Genomic DNA, 18,562 nt, shown 5'->3' with positions numbered 1-18,562 from the left:
CACCATCAAAGGAGTTATGTCTTAGAATTATTAGAAAACAACCATTTAAAAAATCCCACAAAACAAAAGCACAGAGGATCTGAGAGAAATTGTCTTTAGGCATGCTGAGAAAAAGCCCATTTGTAGTTACCTGAAGGCAGCAAAGACAATTAGAGCTGTAATGAGCGAAGTCACGGATGCTGCATAGCCAGCGGTGTAGACACGCCAAAACGCAGAATAATAGGATTTCTGTGGGAAAAAGAGACACAGCCCAATGCAGGTGGTCGTGCTGGATGCATCCTGGGGTGCTCATTCCACTGGGACACATTTCCCTCACTGGTCAGTCCCACAATCTCTGTTTTTCATGCTCAAGATCTGTTTCAGGATTTTCCCTCCACCATTAATAAAAGTCATCCTTTTGAGTCTTACTTAACCCTACACAGGAGAGAAGTTTCACACCCCACAGGCTCATCTGACCCCTCTGAGCATGTTCTGCAGGAAAATATTAACTGTGATGTATAACCACCTTTTCTCATGTCAGTATACAAAAACTCTGGAGCACTGAAACGTTCTGGTGGGAGATTTTTGAAGCTGTTACTTTAGACCTGAGCCAAATTCAATAAGCATTGATTTCCATAAAAAGCTGTAGCTGAAAGAGAAATAAAACTCTCAATTTTCAGGTGAGGAAGCTAAAACATTGATAGAGTTACATCAGGTTGTGAAGGTAATTAAAAGCCAAGGATATCACCTCACAGTCCTTAATTCTCTGGACAAACAGTTCATTCCTTTCTGTGTACTGTAGCACTGTAAATTCTTTATCATTCACTTGTTTTCAGTTAAGATCTATATCCTAAGAAATCCTAATCCTCTGTCCTAAAAAAAAAAAAAAAAAAAAATAAAGCTTGTTTACTTGCCTTTAACTATGCAAATTTTATTCTGATTCACTACAAGATCACCTAATTATTTAAAATCCCACGACACTAAATTCTCTGAACCCAGGCAAATTTCCTCCTTATAAACCCGGTGGACACTTTGTTCTCTAATTGATCCCAAATCTGTTTATACAAAAGGCTGCAATTCTAGGTTGAGACAACAAATTAGCAATTTTAAATAGATCCATAAAGAGATCTTGTAACCCTGACGTGATAGGAATCATCCTGGTGTTTCTGCAATAGTCCTGATCTTTTATACAGTATTTTCAAAACACAGATGAAAATTAGAAATGAGGTGATTTAATTTAATATAAAGACTTTGAATTATTTTATGTTTTTGTAGGATGGATTAAGAAACAACACTAAGCACAAAAGACATCATAAGTGCTCACTGCACATGCAAAATACAAATAGGTGATTTAATTTAATATAAAAACTTTGAATTATTTTATCTGTTTTTGTGGGATGGATTAAGAAACAACACTAAGCACAAAAGACATCATAAGTGCTCACTGCACATGCAAAATACAAAGCAAGTTGTTCTATTAGGACACAATTGAGATTTTTACTCACTTCCCTATGTGTGCAGTGCAGCAGAGATTGCTGATTTTATCTTCCTTTTGTAGTCAAACATTGTGGATTTGACTGGAATAATAAGCTAAACACAGGCAGAGCACAGACAGCAGCTCTGTGCAGAAATCTGCTATCACTGTGAAATATAAATATAGCTCCTGGCTTGACTTTAGCCTAGACCAGCCAGAAATTATGCCTGGCTTAGCACAATCCAGGGACTGCTTGGAAGAAGCCACCTGGAGAGTGAGTTTAGCCCTGTGGGAGAACCCCATGGGGGCTGGAGATCTGTGCTCCAGAATACACCTCCTTTTATCAATTCTACATCCCTCTGAACTGTTCACATTATTTCCAGCATCTTTCTAGAAGGTTTTTAAGCAGTTATTTAAATTTTCTAAGCATTTATTTAAGCTTTAAAAACATTTCTCTTTCCCCAAAGTGCAAAAGCAGAAATATTCTTATTTATAGAAGGTCACTGAGCTCCAGATATGAACTCCAGTAGGACGAGGAGGAATGTGGAACTTTAAATCATATCAAGATGTGGATGTGAAAGAAATTCTGACTCTTAATTGAGCATGAATTATGATTGTCAGACAGGAAAAATATTCACTTCTTGCTCCACTGAATACCTGAGATAAAGTGGGGAAATAGTGGCATCCAGGAGTTCCCCCCTAAGGATGTGTGCTGCCCACCAGGCTATAAAGTTAAGAAATATTTTCTTCTATGACACAAAGAAAATCTGGAAAAAAATACAAATAGGAGGGATCCAAAGGAATTTTCCCTGAAAAAAATCTCTGAGGACAGGTGGGTAGGACTTCCCTGGGAGATGTGTATGATCAGGATTTACATCACCTCTGTCAGGGAAACAAATCTTAGTTTGGACAGGTGAACTGAGCATGAGTTTAACCAAGAGGAGACTTTTGGATGAAGAGGAAAGTGCTGACTGCTGCTCACTTGCTTTATGTTGAGCCTAATTTGTTAATCAAGTTCTAAGTATACCGACAAGTTTTGTGTTTAGCACTGAGAATGGGTAATTTTCAGATGTGTGGAGCATCCAGCTGCTCAGGAGAGGCTGCTCTGGAGATGTTCAGAAGCAGGAAATGAAAGTCCCACCTGATCCTCAGGTCCTTTACTGGAACCTTCATCAAAGCCACAGGCAATGGTGTATGGTGGGAATGGCTCTGACCAATATTCCTCCTGTGTACAGTTCCTCTGAAGGAAACCTTCAACGGGAAAACACAGCAGAGAATTAATTAGGGGTGCTGCTGCTGCTGTTCTTTAAGTTTTGATGAGTAGCAACAATTTCTTATTACCCCTTTGATTCCTAATTTAGGTACTTAGGGGCTGAGTCATGTTCAGAGAGATTAGCTATAAGAATGACAATATTCTCCACATCTATCCTTTAAAAACTGAGGGACATCTTCTCAGTCATTTCAAGATGCAGTGGGACTTGTGCATTTCATATGGGAAATCAACTGTAAATTCATTCCCTCCACAGAGGAAATTAAATTGTAGATTTACTACATTTTTTGGGATTTTGGGCAAAGCCCTGAGCCATCTTTTCCAGGCTGGGAAAGCTTTATAAGTCCATATAAATTTCATAAGTCCAAGTTTTAATCTTGGTCCTGCTTTGACTGGAGGACTGGACTGGCTGACTTTAGGATGTTCTTTTTAATATTAATTTATGTACAGTTTTATAAATCAGTGATTCTAGGACATATCCCTTTATAAATTTAGCAGCATGGTGCAATTGTCCATTGTATTTACATCAACAAAGGGATTAAATAATTCAGTAGAGCACAACACAGAAGTGTCGATATTGACCCCAAGCCAAGCTGTGTATCTGGATAATTACTGAATGCTGGCTGACATAAGAGCATTGTAAATCAGGAAAATATGAAGGAATCCTCAACTACTAGAATTCATTTAAAACAAAATTTTAAAAAATAGGGATAAGAAGAACAGGAAAAAAAAAAATCTTGCCGTGTGTACTGGTGAATTCTTCAAAAAATCGTGGGCAGGGAATTTTAACCACTTCCCCAAAAGTGGCTCTGGGCCAGCAGGTTAAACCCTTAAAAAAAAATAGGGATAAGAAGAATAGGAAAAAAAAAAAATCTTGCCGTGTGTACTGGTGAATTCTTCAAAAAATCGTGGGCAGGGAATTTTAACCACTTCCCCAAAAGTGGCTCTGGGCCAGCAGGTTAAACCATCCCAATCTCTGGCACATCCTGTAAAAAAAAAAAAGTGCCTCTAAATAAAGAAAATCACGGAGAACATCACACATTTGATCTTCCATAATGAGATTGTCTGTGGCTTTCCCACTCATTCACATGCAAGAAGAGCCACAGCAGGATGTGCAGCTCCACAAATGAAGGAGTGGAGTGTTTTCCTTTTCTCCTTGAATGCATCCTTGCTCACACTTGGTATTCCAGCTGGACTTTCCCCCTCCTTATCTCATGAGAGAATGTACCTGAAATTCAAGCAGACAATCCAAAAGTCAAATCAATTGGAGCTCTTTTCTGTTGTCAAAACAAAAGCCACTGAAATAAAGGTACTGAATAATGATTAGCACTTGAGATTTCTCATTACTCCTTTCTCATTACTTGAGATTCCTCATTACAGAGTCTAACTGAAATGCACCAGACTTAAAATTCAGCCTTAACCTCTTTATTTCATGTTTAAAAATTTCACCTGGCTTAAAGGAAATAAGGGCTGAAGTCCCAGTCTTAGGCAATCAATGGCATTTTTGTGATGGATTTCCCAAGGGATTAAATTCATCCCAAACCAGAACATCTCAGCATTATAATAAACGACCCTCACTGGGAGTGGGTCTGACTGTAGAATTCAAGAGGTTCCCTAAAGCAGAGACTGCTGGCTGATGACACAGGGTGTGCTACTGGCTCTGAATTCCCTAAAAAGGCTTTTCAGGAGTTTCAGTGAATCACAGCTTTGTCACAGCTGCATCACACTGAGACCTCAAGCTGTTGGCAAGTGGGCGTGGGGGCAGCTCAGAAAAATGGCCAGCATGTAAATGTGCCTGAAACAATAAAAAAAAGCATCAGGCTCTAACCAAAACTAATCTCTAGGTAGTCATAAGGGGGGATATAAAGCAGGGGGTTGGGTTGGGAGCTGTTATTTCCTTCCATGGTTCTTCTCTGCGATGGATGACGAGGCAAATCTGAAGTTGTCAAGTTGAAATGTGGAAGCAATACTAGCCTGTAGCTGAGCAAAGTCACTGAGTGACTTACAAAAGGAGAGTCCTGAGAATCTCCCACAGCATTATCCTCACATCACCCTCAGGAGGATGAAATTCCTGGTATACCAAATTTTCCAGGGAAAATAGAGGCCCTCATTCATTAGCTGTAATTTTAATTATGTCAGCTACTCTCTGTTACGTTCCCTTTGGGATCAACAGAAAGAGACAGAGCCTTCCAGAGCTGATTCATCCCAAATATTGTGCCTTCTTCCTGAGGACAGGATGAATCACACCCTGCAAACACCTGGCTCTCACTGATGATTACAGCCTAAACTCAGCTGCTAATTGTCAAATTTATGAAGCCAGGTAATACAGCCCCACTTAGACATGCAGTGGCCCCCACACTTACACTTAGCCCCTGAAGTGGTCCTTCTTAGAAAAGCTCAGCAGATTTGAGGGGCTGGGGCTAAAAATCTATTTTATTTGGCAATGTGGACTTAAAAATTCTATTTGTGTTATCTCCTGTAGGAACAGAACCTGCATGTCTTAAGTCTTAGAAATGATTTATTTCCAGTGATTTATTTCTACAGTTTATAGCAAAGAAACTGCTGAGGGCAGGGGATGAAAGGGAATTTTTCATGCCAAGGTTTTCAAGAGCCTGGTAGTGTCCAAGTCACCCAAGACACCACAAAGGAAAGTGCAGTAGAGGTTGTATCTGTGAATGTTGACACCAGAGATATTTGAGTCTTGTTCAGTAATCCAGGAAGTTTTAGATAGTGAAGGGGGAAAAAAAAAAAAAAAAAAAAAAAAAGGTGGGGGGTTAGGACTTGATTAATTTGACATATTTTACACATCTTCTCCAAAATTAGATGAATTTCACGCTGGGTTCTGCTGGTGGCATTCACTGGACTCTGCTGTGTACAAGAATAATGTGGAACTACTTCAGAGTAAAATCTCTGCCACACAGACTGATTCCAGCACAGATCCTCTGTGACTGCTGAGGTTTGACTCTACAAACTGTGATCCCTCTGTTTGTCTCACTGAGTTCCAGAAAACTGAAACACAAGCAATGGACTTTTACCTATCTTAGTGTAGCTTTATCCTCCGGATAAAATACTTGGAATAAATGAATTTTAAATTAAACTTAAATGATGTTCACAGTTTTTGGATTTCCACATATTTACCAACTGGCCAAAAAATTTTTTGCAAATTTTCCCCAGCTCTAATATTTAATCCCAAACTACATTGAGAAAGGCTGTAAACACCAGAACAGACTTTTCATTAAGCGGAGAATAAAAGGTGGAAAGGGGAGCTTTGAAAAGCTCAGAGAGGACAAGGTTGAAGATTTTTAAAAAGTTTAACAGAACTCTCAGAAATTTTTATTTCTTTTGCTACTAATAGGATTCTAAAACCATGTCATTATTTTTGTGTTGAAGAGGAAGATGCCTGGAATGACATTCTGTAATGCAAGTAACAAACAATTTTTGAAAATGCCTAATTTATACCAGAATTTTTTGTGGTGGGTTACTTTGTGTTCTAGGTGCAAAATGTGTCCAAGAGGTATTTTGGACTTTATTCAAGTCCAAAAGCATGAAAATTGAAGTCCAAAAGTGTAAAAAAAAACTTTATTAAAGTGTGTGTGAGAAATAGCACCAAAATAAAATAAGAAACTACAAGAGGAACATGAAACATGGGAGTGATTGGAAATTCTGCAGAATAACATTAAAGACAAAGGAAATATTTTGGGGTCAGACTCTGATTTTCACCAGGCTGCTAAAGGCAGATTTCCAAATGGTTCCAATAATTCTATCCCAACCAAATGCACGAGGTGTCTTTGTCTCACAATTCCTCTGCAGTGAACAAACATCTTAAAATTCGTGGAACTGAAAAATCTCACTGAGGTGGATTCAAATTTTTCTAAAGAAAGCTGACCAGAATAAAATATGGCTGAATTTTTGAAAGAGTCTGAACGTTATGAAATTCCATGTTGAGTTATTTCAAAGCATGCTTCCAAAACCCCAGGAGAGAACACCTTACACAGCATTCTGAATATATTATATTATAAATATAATAAATATACTATATTATAAATATATTTTACAGGTTTTGTTTGTTGTTCATTTTACTTTTCAAAATTTGTATCACGTGATAGACTTCTGAACACCACCACAATAAATCTTTACAAGCAAATAAATAATGTTTGAAATTGTGAAAATGTAATATTTTGAAGAACTTGGGATTTTCTTTAACCCTTTCTTCTTTTTTCTCCCCCAAAGAATATTTTCACCAGACTGGAATGATTCCCAATGTGACAGAATTTCAGTAGGGTCTTCTGGGGGAGTTTCTTTGGGGTTTTGGATGTAATAAAGAATACTTCAGTGAAGTGAGACATTCCAAGGCAGGGGATGCCCATCAGGAGCTTTACCTTTAAGATCAGGTGAGGCAGATTCGTTGTGTTCCAAGCAGAGAGCCTCCTCTTTGACCACCTGCTGGAATATTTTGCATTCTGGGTGAATTCCCGTAACCTTGACAAGAGAAAGACAAAAAATAAGAAAAAAAAAAAACAAAAAACCAAAACCCAACAACAATAAAAAACCCCAACCAAACAAAAACAAACAAAACCACAAGAAAACCACACAAAAATCCCCAAAACAAACAAACAAATGAGAAAAAAAAACAAAAAACCAAAACCCAACAACAATAAAAAACCCCAACCAAACAAAAAAAAACAAAACCAACCAACCAAAAACAAAAAGAAAAAAAAAAAAAAGGAAGAACTTCTGTGATTATCAGAATGAGAAAAGCCAGTTTGTACCTCATGGTTTATATCTTGAGATCTGTGAATGTGAAATCTCCAGCTGAAGTTGGGTTTCTTTTTTTACAAACAGAACATATACAGCACCTCTTCTCCAGTCTGGATATTTTTATCCCCTTTCCTTTGCAGTTATATTTTCCACAAAACTTAAATGTTCACAGTTTTTGGAACACAGTTCATATATTTACCAACTAGCCAAAGCTGGATGAATCCACCAGCTGTGGGATTATTCACATCAAGTTTTCCAGACTTAAATACAGCCTGACCACAGAAATATTTCCTCTCCATAAACCAACTACAATTAAATAAATTTATTTAAAGAATGCTAGTCTTGGCCATAGTTTAATCTGAATGATTGAAAAATTCTAGAAATGGCTTGTCTGAGGATGTTGCACACACCTTAGACTGAGGAGCTGATTCCATTTTAACAGATGAAGAAATGAGAAAAAATAATTAATGATTTGACTGGGAATCTTAAGGAATATTTTTCTCTTATAGGTAAGGGTACATGTAAGCAGCTAAATGGATTTCTAGACAGCAGCTGTTGATCAGGGTCTAAATTCACCCTCTTAGTCACAGGTATTTAGTCCCATTTATTGCCATGTATTTTGCTTGCCCTCCATCTCCCCCTCCAGAAGGTTTCATGTCCCCCGTAGTCCTGTGTCATCACTCCTGTGATTGTGAGATGTTCTTAATCTTCTAAATTACATCATCATTAATGTTCTTAATTAATGTTCTTAATAACCTACACAACCCCAAAACAGCTTCCTCTGCAAAGGCAAAGAAATTCTGAGAAAGAAACTACATGTCAGTGTCTACACTTGATTTATCTCATCTTTTCCAGTCCTTGGGAATTTCAAGGATGTCTCAGTCCCCCAGTTAGATCTCAAGGATGTAAAATATCCCTCAGATGGAACCCACAGTGCAGAAATGGTTGGTGCTGTTTGGGATGTTAGAAAATATCTCAGCCCTCTTGTGTAGACTCTGAATTAATTTTGCCAGCCCTGTGTAGAAGTATCAAATGCATTATTTGAAATGTCAAATGTGTTATTTGATGTCTCAAATGCTTCTACACCTTTAGGAAACTGAATTAAACTGAGTAAAGAAAGCCACTGAACTGTATTCAGAGAACTGGATACTGGACCAAATATTGGGATATTGAGATCTTCAAGATTTAGGGAGTCTTATATGGAATAGAAGTTCTCTATTTTTTTTGTTCTGGTGCTTGCTTCTTCCTAACCTATGCTATTTAACACAAAGCCAGGGGCTCAGTTAGCAGGGATTTTAATGGAAAAGGATGGAATGAAGACTTTCCAACATGTTTTTGAGGAAGACTGTAGGCCCTTTCAACCTCTAATGACTTTGAAAAGTCAGTGCAGAAGTAAACATCACTTCAATATTGCCTTTTCAATCTCAGAAAACTGATTTATTGGCTTTCAAAATGTTTTCAGTGAGCAGAGCAACCAGGATTTCTTTCAGCTTGCACAGAAATGTTACTGGAAGTTATGCAGACTATTCCATCTCAGTAATAATATCTGCCAAGGGGCAAAAATTAGAGCACAATTTTATCTTTAAAAACCCTTAGAAATTCTGCCTACATTTGGGTTTTGAAGTAGCATAGACAGACTTGTCTCAATTATGAGGCCCCAGAGATGGTTCATGCATGCTAATATTAGAACAGAAAGAGGATTAGGGGCACTGTTTGAAAAGAAGTTAAGACATTGTGCTTTTTCATGCCTTATATTACTCCAGTGGGTAATTCAAAATACATTTTATAAATCAGCATGAGTGACTCTTAAAATAGTACTTTTTGCTCTTCAACTATAGTAACTCAATACTGAAATGAAATTTTTCAGGTATTAATAGGATCCCTGCTCATCACTTTGCATTTAAACAGACATTTCATTTTGCAGTTTGCCCCCATAACAAATGAACTCTCTGAGTAGAAATAACAAAATAATTGCTCCATAAATCTCTCAGTATTTCAGTTCATAAAGGTGGATTCAGCTGGACAGGAAAAATGCCATTCCTCTACTTCCTGGAATTCCTGGATTCTGTTACAGTGATAATTTTATATTTGGAATATTCTAAGGTTTGGTGTTGAAAAGTCATGGCAATTTGAGATGATGCTCTACCATCTACTCTGAGTCCTCTTATGCTAAAAAGCATAACCCAAAATGCAAACAAACCCCAAAATTTGAAATGTCTTAGAAAAAAAGCACTGAGGAGTGGTGGCTTAAATTAACTCCCACCTTGTGCCAGAAAATCCTAGAAACACACAGAATCAGTTCTGAAAAAAATAAAAAAATCAGAGGAGGAAGAGTTATATTTTCTGCAGAAGTCAGTCTGAGACACAGGCAGGTGGAATGAGGGGCACGGAGGGAGTGTGCCAGACTCCTGCTGCTCAAAGCAGGCTGCATCTTCTCTCCCTTGGCAAATCCACACCTGCTGAGCCAGAGCTTCAATCACCATCATTCATCAGAGCTGGTGGAAAAATGGAGTTCTTCATTTGCAATGGCTGGGGAAGCTCACACCCCAGCCCTGGAGAGGTGGTACTGCCTTGGTGTTACACACAAACAGAGGAATTGCTAAAACAGGTCCAGGTAGTGCTGCCTCTGAAATTTATCTGGTGGGAAATCATCACCAGAAAAAAAAATATTTGATGAATTTTTTTTGGAAATCCTGATCCACTGGTAGTGATACCCAGAGTCTGGGCTGCCCAGAGAAGCTGTGGCTGGCTCTGGAAGTGTCCAAGGCCAGGCTGGACAGGGCTTGGAGCACCCTGGGGTAGTGGAAGATGTTGGGGGTGGAACTGGCTGACCTTTAAGGTCCCTTCCAAGCCAGCCCACTCTGGGATTCTTTGATACCCATGGTGGTACTGCAGTAAATCCCACTGACACTCATAGATAGAGCAATTAACCAGCGGCTCAAATTTGTTTCCTTCTGGGTTATGGATTTGGGGTGGGCAGCACTACAACTACAGGAGCCCAGACATGTCATCACAGATCAGTGACATTAAATATTAAATATCACTGACACTTCAGGGTTTAAAAATCAACATCAAGCCCTACTTCAGATGTAACCTGCAGACTATCCCAGCAGAAGCCAAAACAGGGCTGGTGTTATTAATTTATAAACATACAGACTCACTCAAAGTCATCCTACTGTTGGACAGAAAAAAAAATTAAAAAAAAAGGACACAAGATATATATACAAGAAATACAAGAAATACAAGGATATACAAGAAATCAAGAGCAGTGATGATGCTTCAATTCATTGGTTTTCCTCAGGCTTTGAGAAAAAGAAAGACATAAAACCATTGTACAGTTAAAGAAAAGCCTTGTGGGCAGAGCATTACTTGTGATTTGTTGTCTATGGCTTATTTTCTGCTATTAATCTCACAGTGCCTTGAGTGAAAAGTTTTTGCTCTGATCTGCCTGCAAGTGTTGGGTGATGGGCCTTTCTAAAAGAGCAGGAGCTCTGCATTTGGTGCAGGGACATTTTATGGCAATTTGGGAGGCATCTGCTGAAAAGGTGGCTTTTGTAGGAAAAGAGTGGCTCCTGCTCACCATAAAAAAAGGAAAATTTAGGAACCAAAGCAGAGCAGAGCTTTCTGAGGCAGACAAGTCCAGTGTGGCACAGTGTTCACTACAACAGCAAGAGCTGTAGGAGGCTGATTTAAGATGTTATTCCTTGGATCAATATTTCCCTGTATCTCAGCAGTAACCTGGCCTGACTCTCACCAGAAATCACAGTGGGATGCTTTCATTCCAAGATTCACGCATAAAACTTTGAGATTTCAGGAAATATTGTGGACAATCCTCAAGGAATAGAGCTTTGCATTCCCGAGCATCATAACACAAAGGGGTTTTTTTTAGTGGATTGAATGTTACTGACCAGTTTGAGTCCAAGTTCACAGGGGTGTTCTGACTCCTAGTCCTCACCACAAAAACAGTCTTGCTTGGAACACAGTGAACACTAAAAAATTACCTATGACAACCATGAGCATGCCAAAAACCTGAGACACTTTAGAGAGACAGATGCTGGGCTTGCATTTAATTTTAGACTTCATTTTCTTCATATCTTGTAAGGTTATTGCACTGAAATCTTAAGTGGCTTATTCACTGAGAGTAGTATAACATTCTTTTTGATTTCCTCTGTTCCATGATAGTTTATTTATTTCCCCAAATCTGCACAGAAAAATCAAAGTAATGGCACTTGGGGCTTTGATATACTTATGTTGGACAACAGGAAATTTAGCAAGCACTGGGAGGAGTATTTCTAGCAACATCCTCATGCCACACGTAGTGCAATTTAATTAAAAGCAATCTTTCGTGAGAGTCCATTCAAAAATGATGCCCCTAAGCTGCTGTGGGGGTAGAAAAACTGTAATTTAGATGTCACACAAAAGACAGATGTTCACTCATTAAGAAGTCCATTAGCACACTTGGGGAAAAGTAGGGACATTTTCTATGCTCTCTGAAAATTAGGGAAGTGCTTCAAAGCTGGGCACTGAATATATTATTCACCTTTGAAAAGGCAATTCCAGGGGATCAAAGAGCCAGCGCTAACACTCAGTCTTTTTTTGAAAATTAATCAAAGCTCGAAGAATTGGCTGAATTCATTGACAAGATGAGAAGGCTTCAAGAACTTGAAGGCTCTTTCCAGTGATCTGTTTCACTTCCCATGCCCTGCAATCCTAAAGCCTCACAAACAGGTTTTACGTCAAGTACATAAATCATTGACTGAGAATATTCATCACTGTTCTTTCTGCCTCTGCCTCCTCAGCTTACATTCACTCAGATCCCATCTCAGATATGCTCTGAAATTAATCCTGTACTCCCAGTTCCCTCTGTCTGTGCTTCCCCAGCTCCTCTGATATGACTCTGATGCCTGAATATTTTAGTTCTCCCTCACACAGAGTTGTCTGCCATTCCTGTCACACACGGACTCATGCCTTGGAGTGTGGAAACCCAGGGCACTGGGAATATTTCTGTGCCTGCTCTGGGGTGCCCTGACCCCCAGGGGAGCACTGACTCTGATCCTCATCCATGGAGAAAGTTTCCTGGACTTCAAGATAGACCAGAACCCACAAAAGTGTGAAATAGATTATGGAGAGCAGTGTGGGTGTGTCACTTGGTGAGACATTTAGGTTTGGGATTTTTAGTATGTTGTGGATGGAAGCAAGATGGAGAGCACAGGGTGCTGTCCTGGGTTTCTTCTTCATGCTGCTTCTTCCTTCTTCTTCCTGGGTTTGGATGGCATTTTGTACTTGGGCAGAAAAGTCCACATTGGGGCTCTTTGGGATCAGTTATTGGGTTAAAAGGGAAAATAATCTAGGTGTCAGTTCTTAATTGGATAGTTTACTCTTAAAAGACCTTGGAACAAGAGATTGTGGCCATTTTGTGCCTTCTCACGAAAAGCTGCAAAACTCACAATAGTGAGACTGTTTTACTGATAAGGAATAATAAACACCTGAGTAAAACATGAAACTACCATCTTAAGTGCCTTCAATCCAGACCCAGAGAAACTGATATTGGAGGATTAAAACTCACCTGGTATTTTAGAATACAGAAAAGCACAGCAAAGACAACTCCTGCATCCCCATTTTTAAGTGTGGAATTAAGTGTTCGGTTAGTCTTGAAAGTTGGCCAGGATTGCCAAAGACATCAGGCAGGAGAATCAGCATATGCTTTGAAATACACACATTTTTTCAGTGAAATTTTGATGGGCAAGAAGGGCTTTTAGGATGGAGGAAGTCTCATGGAAAAAAGCAAAAAGTTGAAGACAGGCTGAATAACAGACAAAGAAAACCTCAGCCTTTTTCATAAACTTTCTAGTCTGTTGAATGTGTCTCATCTAAACCATTCATCTGCTGAATTCCTTCTTAAAAAGCCAAGTGCCAATTAAAAATCTTTGAGACTGGGGAGTGCAGGACACTGAGGACAATTTTCCTATGTGCTTTGGAGGGGTCTGGGCCCCATCCTGAGCTCCATGAGCTCCTGTCCATTTCATACCACATTCCCAGTCTCTGCCCAAAAACCCTCCTGTCCAAGCCCTGGCCTATGAGTAATTTTTGGATATTTATAATGCCATATGCAGAGTGTTGTGTCCTGTCAGAAAACAAGAAAGAATAAAAAAATAAAGACTTCTTACGCAGTAAAAATAGTCAGCTCAACTGCTCTGAGCTCAGTTGCATCCATTTAGGTTTTTTTCCACCATCCCCAAGCCATGTTTGCCACTTTGGGCTCTGGAGACCCCAGCAGCGACAGAACTCCAGTGCCCAGCCCTAAATTCAGCTCTCACACCAAGTCCTGCCCTCAGCCTCCAGCTCTGACACCATCCTGATCCCAGAAGCTTCCAACCCCCAAGCTAAAGCCTCATTTCCAATCCTTCTCTTCAGATTATTTCACGAGTCTTTTTGGCTGAAAATGACTACCTAGAGGATATTTTCTGCGTTTGTTTTCTGCCTCTAACTCGATTACCTATGGAAGAAGAGAAGCTGAGACACTGATTGCCTCACAGTCATTTAGAGGAACATATTTACATATTTTCAATATTGTTTTCAAGACATTGAAGCAATTCTTGAATGCTCCTCTGTGGATTGGACTGTATTTATATGACTGTGTTTAACTGCATGACCTTACAGAGAACAGCACTTGCTAAACATATTTATCCATTTATATCATTATATTTATTCACTCATAGGTATTCTTTATGAGACAACACAAACAATTTATTTTGTTTATAAATGCTGTGTAATTAGTATTACCTTGAGAAAAATTAATTTATCAGCGCTCTGCTAAATTGGGTAGAGCATTTAATTATTACAAATGCTTGAAGAATAACAGAACACTAATAACTGATCCCCATTTTCTGCATTGCAAGTATCCCTGTAAATTAAAGAGAAATTTCTTCTTTTTGGTATCATTTTTTTGCCTGCAGGAGGGATTCATGTCATCTAATCCCAAAGTCCTGAAACCTGGAAGTCAAAGTCCTACAGCAAGTTCATTTAATTGATCTGTATTCTTGGAGTGCTTCCATCTCTTCCCAGCAATACTGAAGAAGGCTCAATGAGTAGCTTTAGACCAGATTCCTAATTTTAGACAGTTAATTGTAGATGATTAATATAAATTCCCCCATCAAGCCTCCCTTAATGATCAGTGAAAGCAGACAAGCAGCTCCAGGGAAGGATTCCTCCTACTTTGCTCAGACACCTGTTTGAGGACAGTGACTGCCTGTACAGGAGCCTGTCTCCCTTCATTAACTCCCTCCAGGCTTAAAAAAAATTTAAAACACATTATCCCACACATCCAGCCCCCCAAGGAGAGGAATTGAAGGTCTGCAGGGACCAGGCTGATAGAGGAAGCACAAATTAAACACGGAAATGGAGACACACAGGTTTGTTTTACTGGGAGCTCAGCATCTTGCCGTGGGTTTGGATCTCTATGTCCACAATTCTTTATTGTTTTCTTTTATATTTGTTTATAATATTTATTATTATTCAGCACAATACTTTGCTGAAGGGATTGTACAGCTCAGTGGTGACCCACCTGTGTTTCCACTCTCACCTCCATTCATCAGATCAGACCAAAGCCCTTCCCAGAAATGGGAAATGTAGGTGTTTGGAGAGGAAAGCAGTTTAGCACAGCAGGAAGAGCAGTGAAGGCAGAGTCTTTGCTGCTCTTTGTCCTCTTCTTCCTGAGACTCTGCAGTCTTTAAGGCATGAAAAGTCATTTTTAGGCATTTCAGCCTCCTCTGCTCTCTGTTCCTTGTCACTTACCAGTGAATGGTAATTCTTTTATTGTCAAGGACTCTATTCTGCAAGGCACAAATACATCCCTGTGGAGCTGACAGGAGGTAACAGTACCGAGCTCCACAGAGGAAGTTTTCAGGATTAGCCCTCTGCTTTATTTTCATATCTGATTCATTACTTATTTGCAGAATGCATACAGGAATTATTTCTCTGCTCAGACATGAAACAGGAAGGGATTATTTCCTCAGTACATCCTAGGGGTCTCAGGCCTTCCCTGGCCCACTGAACATGCAAGGAGACCTAGACTGAGACACAAACCCCACTGACATTCAGAGCACTGCCTCTCACATGGAGCTGATGTTCATATTTTGAGGCCAAAAGCTGTGTAGATCACGCAGTTTATAGAATTCCTCTTGTTATGGGCACAGCCTGCTGCAATATGCTGCAGTATTAAAATGATGTATGGCAGGCCCCAGATGTGCACAATCCATCACTTTGGATCAGCTCCACTCTGCTGACAGCTGCAAGAATGAGCTGTGCCTCCTTTAGGTGTAAAAAAGGCTGGCCCAGATGCCAAAATCACTTTACCTGCAGCAGTCTAAGCCTTTAGGCTGCCTGGTTTTGCATGGAAGAACAGCATTACACACAATAATAGCTGCACTGGTGAGGTTTGCCTTGCAAGGACCCCCAAGATATCCCTTGTGCATAAATCTGTGTAAATACAGAGGAAATTACAAGATCCAGGGGTTGTGCAGGTGTGAAAATTTACATCCCATCTCCCACTATTTGGACATGAAAGGTCAGGATCAGTCTGTCCTTTAGGCTTTCACAGTTACCCACAGAGGAAGGCAGGCCCTAGAGAAACACCCACTGCATCTGGCTTTCTCAGGACAAGATGGAATGTTTCCTGGGAAGGTGACTCTCTCCTTCCTGACTCCTGCTGAATCCCTGCCCACGCTGAACACTTCACTGTGAAATGAGTAAAGTTTGAATTAACGAGTCCCTGGTAATCACACTCAGAGGAAAGGTTCCAAACTCTTCCCTGAGTCTGACCATTGAGGGCAAAGAAGAGAAATTTCTGAGCTTGGATTTGCAGTAATTTTTGTTAAGCATCCCAGGCAATGCCAGTAGTGGAGTGTGGAGATCAGGGAGGATTGTGCCTGGATTGTGTCCCTGTGCTCATCCATCTTCCCTGGTGTCCAGTGGCACAGGCTCACCTGCTGCCCTCAGTGCACACAGACACGAGACAGTTCATGCTCCCGCTTGGTGATATTAGAAACCTCCAGCTCTGAAAACATCCCTGCCCTCCCAGAGAGGTAACTGTCCCCATCCATCAGCAGGAACTACTCCTTTCTAGCTATCCTTGTCCTGCAAAGTTGCCTTTTTCAGGACAGCTGGGACAGCGACCTGTCCCCTCCTGTCTGTCTAAAGCCCTGCCACAGCCGTTCTGATTTGGGGATGCTCTTCTGTCCTCTGCAAACTGCAGTTCTAAAGAACAGAAAAGTCATTTATTAACAGCATCTTGAGGCTGGAAATTTTTAATGAAAGGAGCTCGGTCAACACATTCACTCAGGGATATTTTTTTTTTCTTTCCTTCCCTCTAACATCTCTGCCTCATTTTATATTTTTCTTCTTAATCTTTCCTTGTTTTTCTTTCTTTCTGCCCGGCTCCCCATTAGGAGAAAAGTTACCCAGCTCCTGCTGACTTTCCCCCACCCCGGCTGCGGTGGGGCAGCAGCAGCGGAGCCATCCAGCTGTGCCCGGGCTCCAGATGTGCGCTCCCCCCGCCCCAGCGGTTCTCACTCACCAGCGGCAGCAGCAGCCAGCGCAAAGTTCGCATCCTCCGCAGCAGCCGCCGGCTCCTGCCGCTGCCTCTGCCTGTTGTGATGCTGCCAAAAGCCGAGGCTCTGCCCGCCCCCACCTGCCCAAGGCCCGCCCCGAGAGCCCCGAAGCTCCCTGAGCATCCCCCCGCGGGATGGGAGCGGAGGGAAAAGGATTCTCCTGTGTGGAATCCCAGAGCACCGGGAATATTCCTCTGTCTGCTCTGGGGTGCCCTGACCCCCAGGGGAGCACTGACTCTGATCCTCATCCATGGAGAAAGTTTCCTTGACTTCAAGATAGACCAGAACCCACAAAAGTGTGAAATAGATTATGGAGAGCAGTGTAGGTGTGTCACCTGGTGAGAAATTTAGGGTTTGGGATTTCAGTATGTTGTGGATGGGAGCAAGATGGAGGGCACAGGGTGCTGTCCTGGGTTTCTTCTTCATGCTGCTTCTTCCTTCTTCTTCCTGGGTTTGGGTGGCATTTTGTACTTGGGCAGAAAAGTCCACAGTGGGGCTCTTTGGGATCAGTTATTGGGTTAAAAGGGAAAATAATCTAGGTGTCAGTTCTTAATTGGATAGTTTAGTCTTAAAAGACCTTGGAACCAGAGATTGTGGCCATTTTGTGCCTTCTGATGAAAAGCTGAACTCTCAAAGTGAGATTGTTTTACTGATAAGAAATAATAAACACCTGAATAAAACATGAAATACTGCCTCAAGTGCCCTCAATCCAGACCCAGAGAAACTGATACCCCGGGGTGTTGGATTCACCTTTGTGCACCTGGCCAGTGCAAAATGATGAACATGTCCCAGAAAAACAAGCAAAGCAGGGAGCTGGGACACTAGTGTGGGTTTTGGGGTGGTTTTGGAAGCAGGAATTCTCTATGCTGCGTTCACCCCTCCTGGTTTTACAAGGATTTGGGTCTGAGTGGGTCTGGCAGTGTGGGATTCCCTTTGGGACTGTCAGAGATGGAGTTTCTGGGTTTTTGCATCCCCATCCTCACAGACGGGAAAGTTTGTGCAATGGCAGAAGTTCCTCCACAACTTGAACAAGATATTTTGGCCCTTGTATCACAAAGGTGTCTTGGGTTCAGGTTTATTTCTTGGTGCTAAGAAAGTTCAAGCTTTTCTTGCCTACAGATTAGATTTTTTGGGGAAAAAAATAAATTTAAGTGTCAGGTTCTTAGGGCCAAGGCACCAGCTCTGGCTTTTGCCCCACTGAATATTGCACCAAGATATCTTCAGGACCTGAGAGAATGAAAATTATGAACATAGCAATTTTCCTTGGTAAGACTGAACTGCTGTTTCATATCCTGTTTATCATTCATTAGTTCCCAGTGGTGTTAAGCACATAAGTTCTGTACAGTGAGAGGAGATTCAGGGCTTGCTTAAGTTACCCCAAAATAGGAATTCAATGCCACTAGAAAAAATACTTATTTCTGCAGCTTTCTCCATAGGTGTACAGCTCTCCTACAAGTCCTGTGTCTGGTTTTC

The 18,562-nt window shown here is 40.7% G+C and overlaps 1 protein-coding gene across 1 annotated transcript in view; it reads right to left on the bottom strand.

Moving 5' to 3' along the window:
- The window catches only part of LOC121364997 (vasoactive intestinal polypeptide receptor 1-like), a 28,082-nt gene extending 10,745 nt beyond the window's left edge, over nt 1-17,337 (bottom strand). The window contains exons 1-5 of the mRNA XM_041488816.1: nt 17,056-17,337; nt 7,103-7,202; nt 3,602-3,709; nt 2,595-2,704; nt 131-228 (exon numbers count right to left, since the gene is read on the bottom strand). Of these exons, the coding sequence (XP_041344750.1) occupies nt 131-228; nt 2,595-2,704; nt 3,602-3,709; nt 7,103-7,202; nt 17,056-17,337 (698 nt within the window). The remainder of the gene's footprint in view (nt 1-130; nt 229-2,594; nt 2,705-3,601; nt 3,710-7,102; nt 7,203-17,055) is intronic.
- Nucleotides 17,338-18,562: the final 1,225 nt, after the last annotated feature.

The sequence above is a fragment of the Pyrgilauda ruficollis genome, unplaced genomic scaffold (assembly GCF_017590135.1).
Source record: "Pyrgilauda ruficollis isolate IOZ18807 unplaced genomic scaffold, ASM1759013v1 scaffold12, whole genome shotgun sequence".
NCBI lineage: Eukaryota > Metazoa > Chordata > Aves > Passeriformes > Passeridae > Pyrgilauda > Pyrgilauda ruficollis.
Note: the sequence above shows the minus strand (reverse complement) of the source record. Positions and strands in the feature narration are given on the sequence as shown.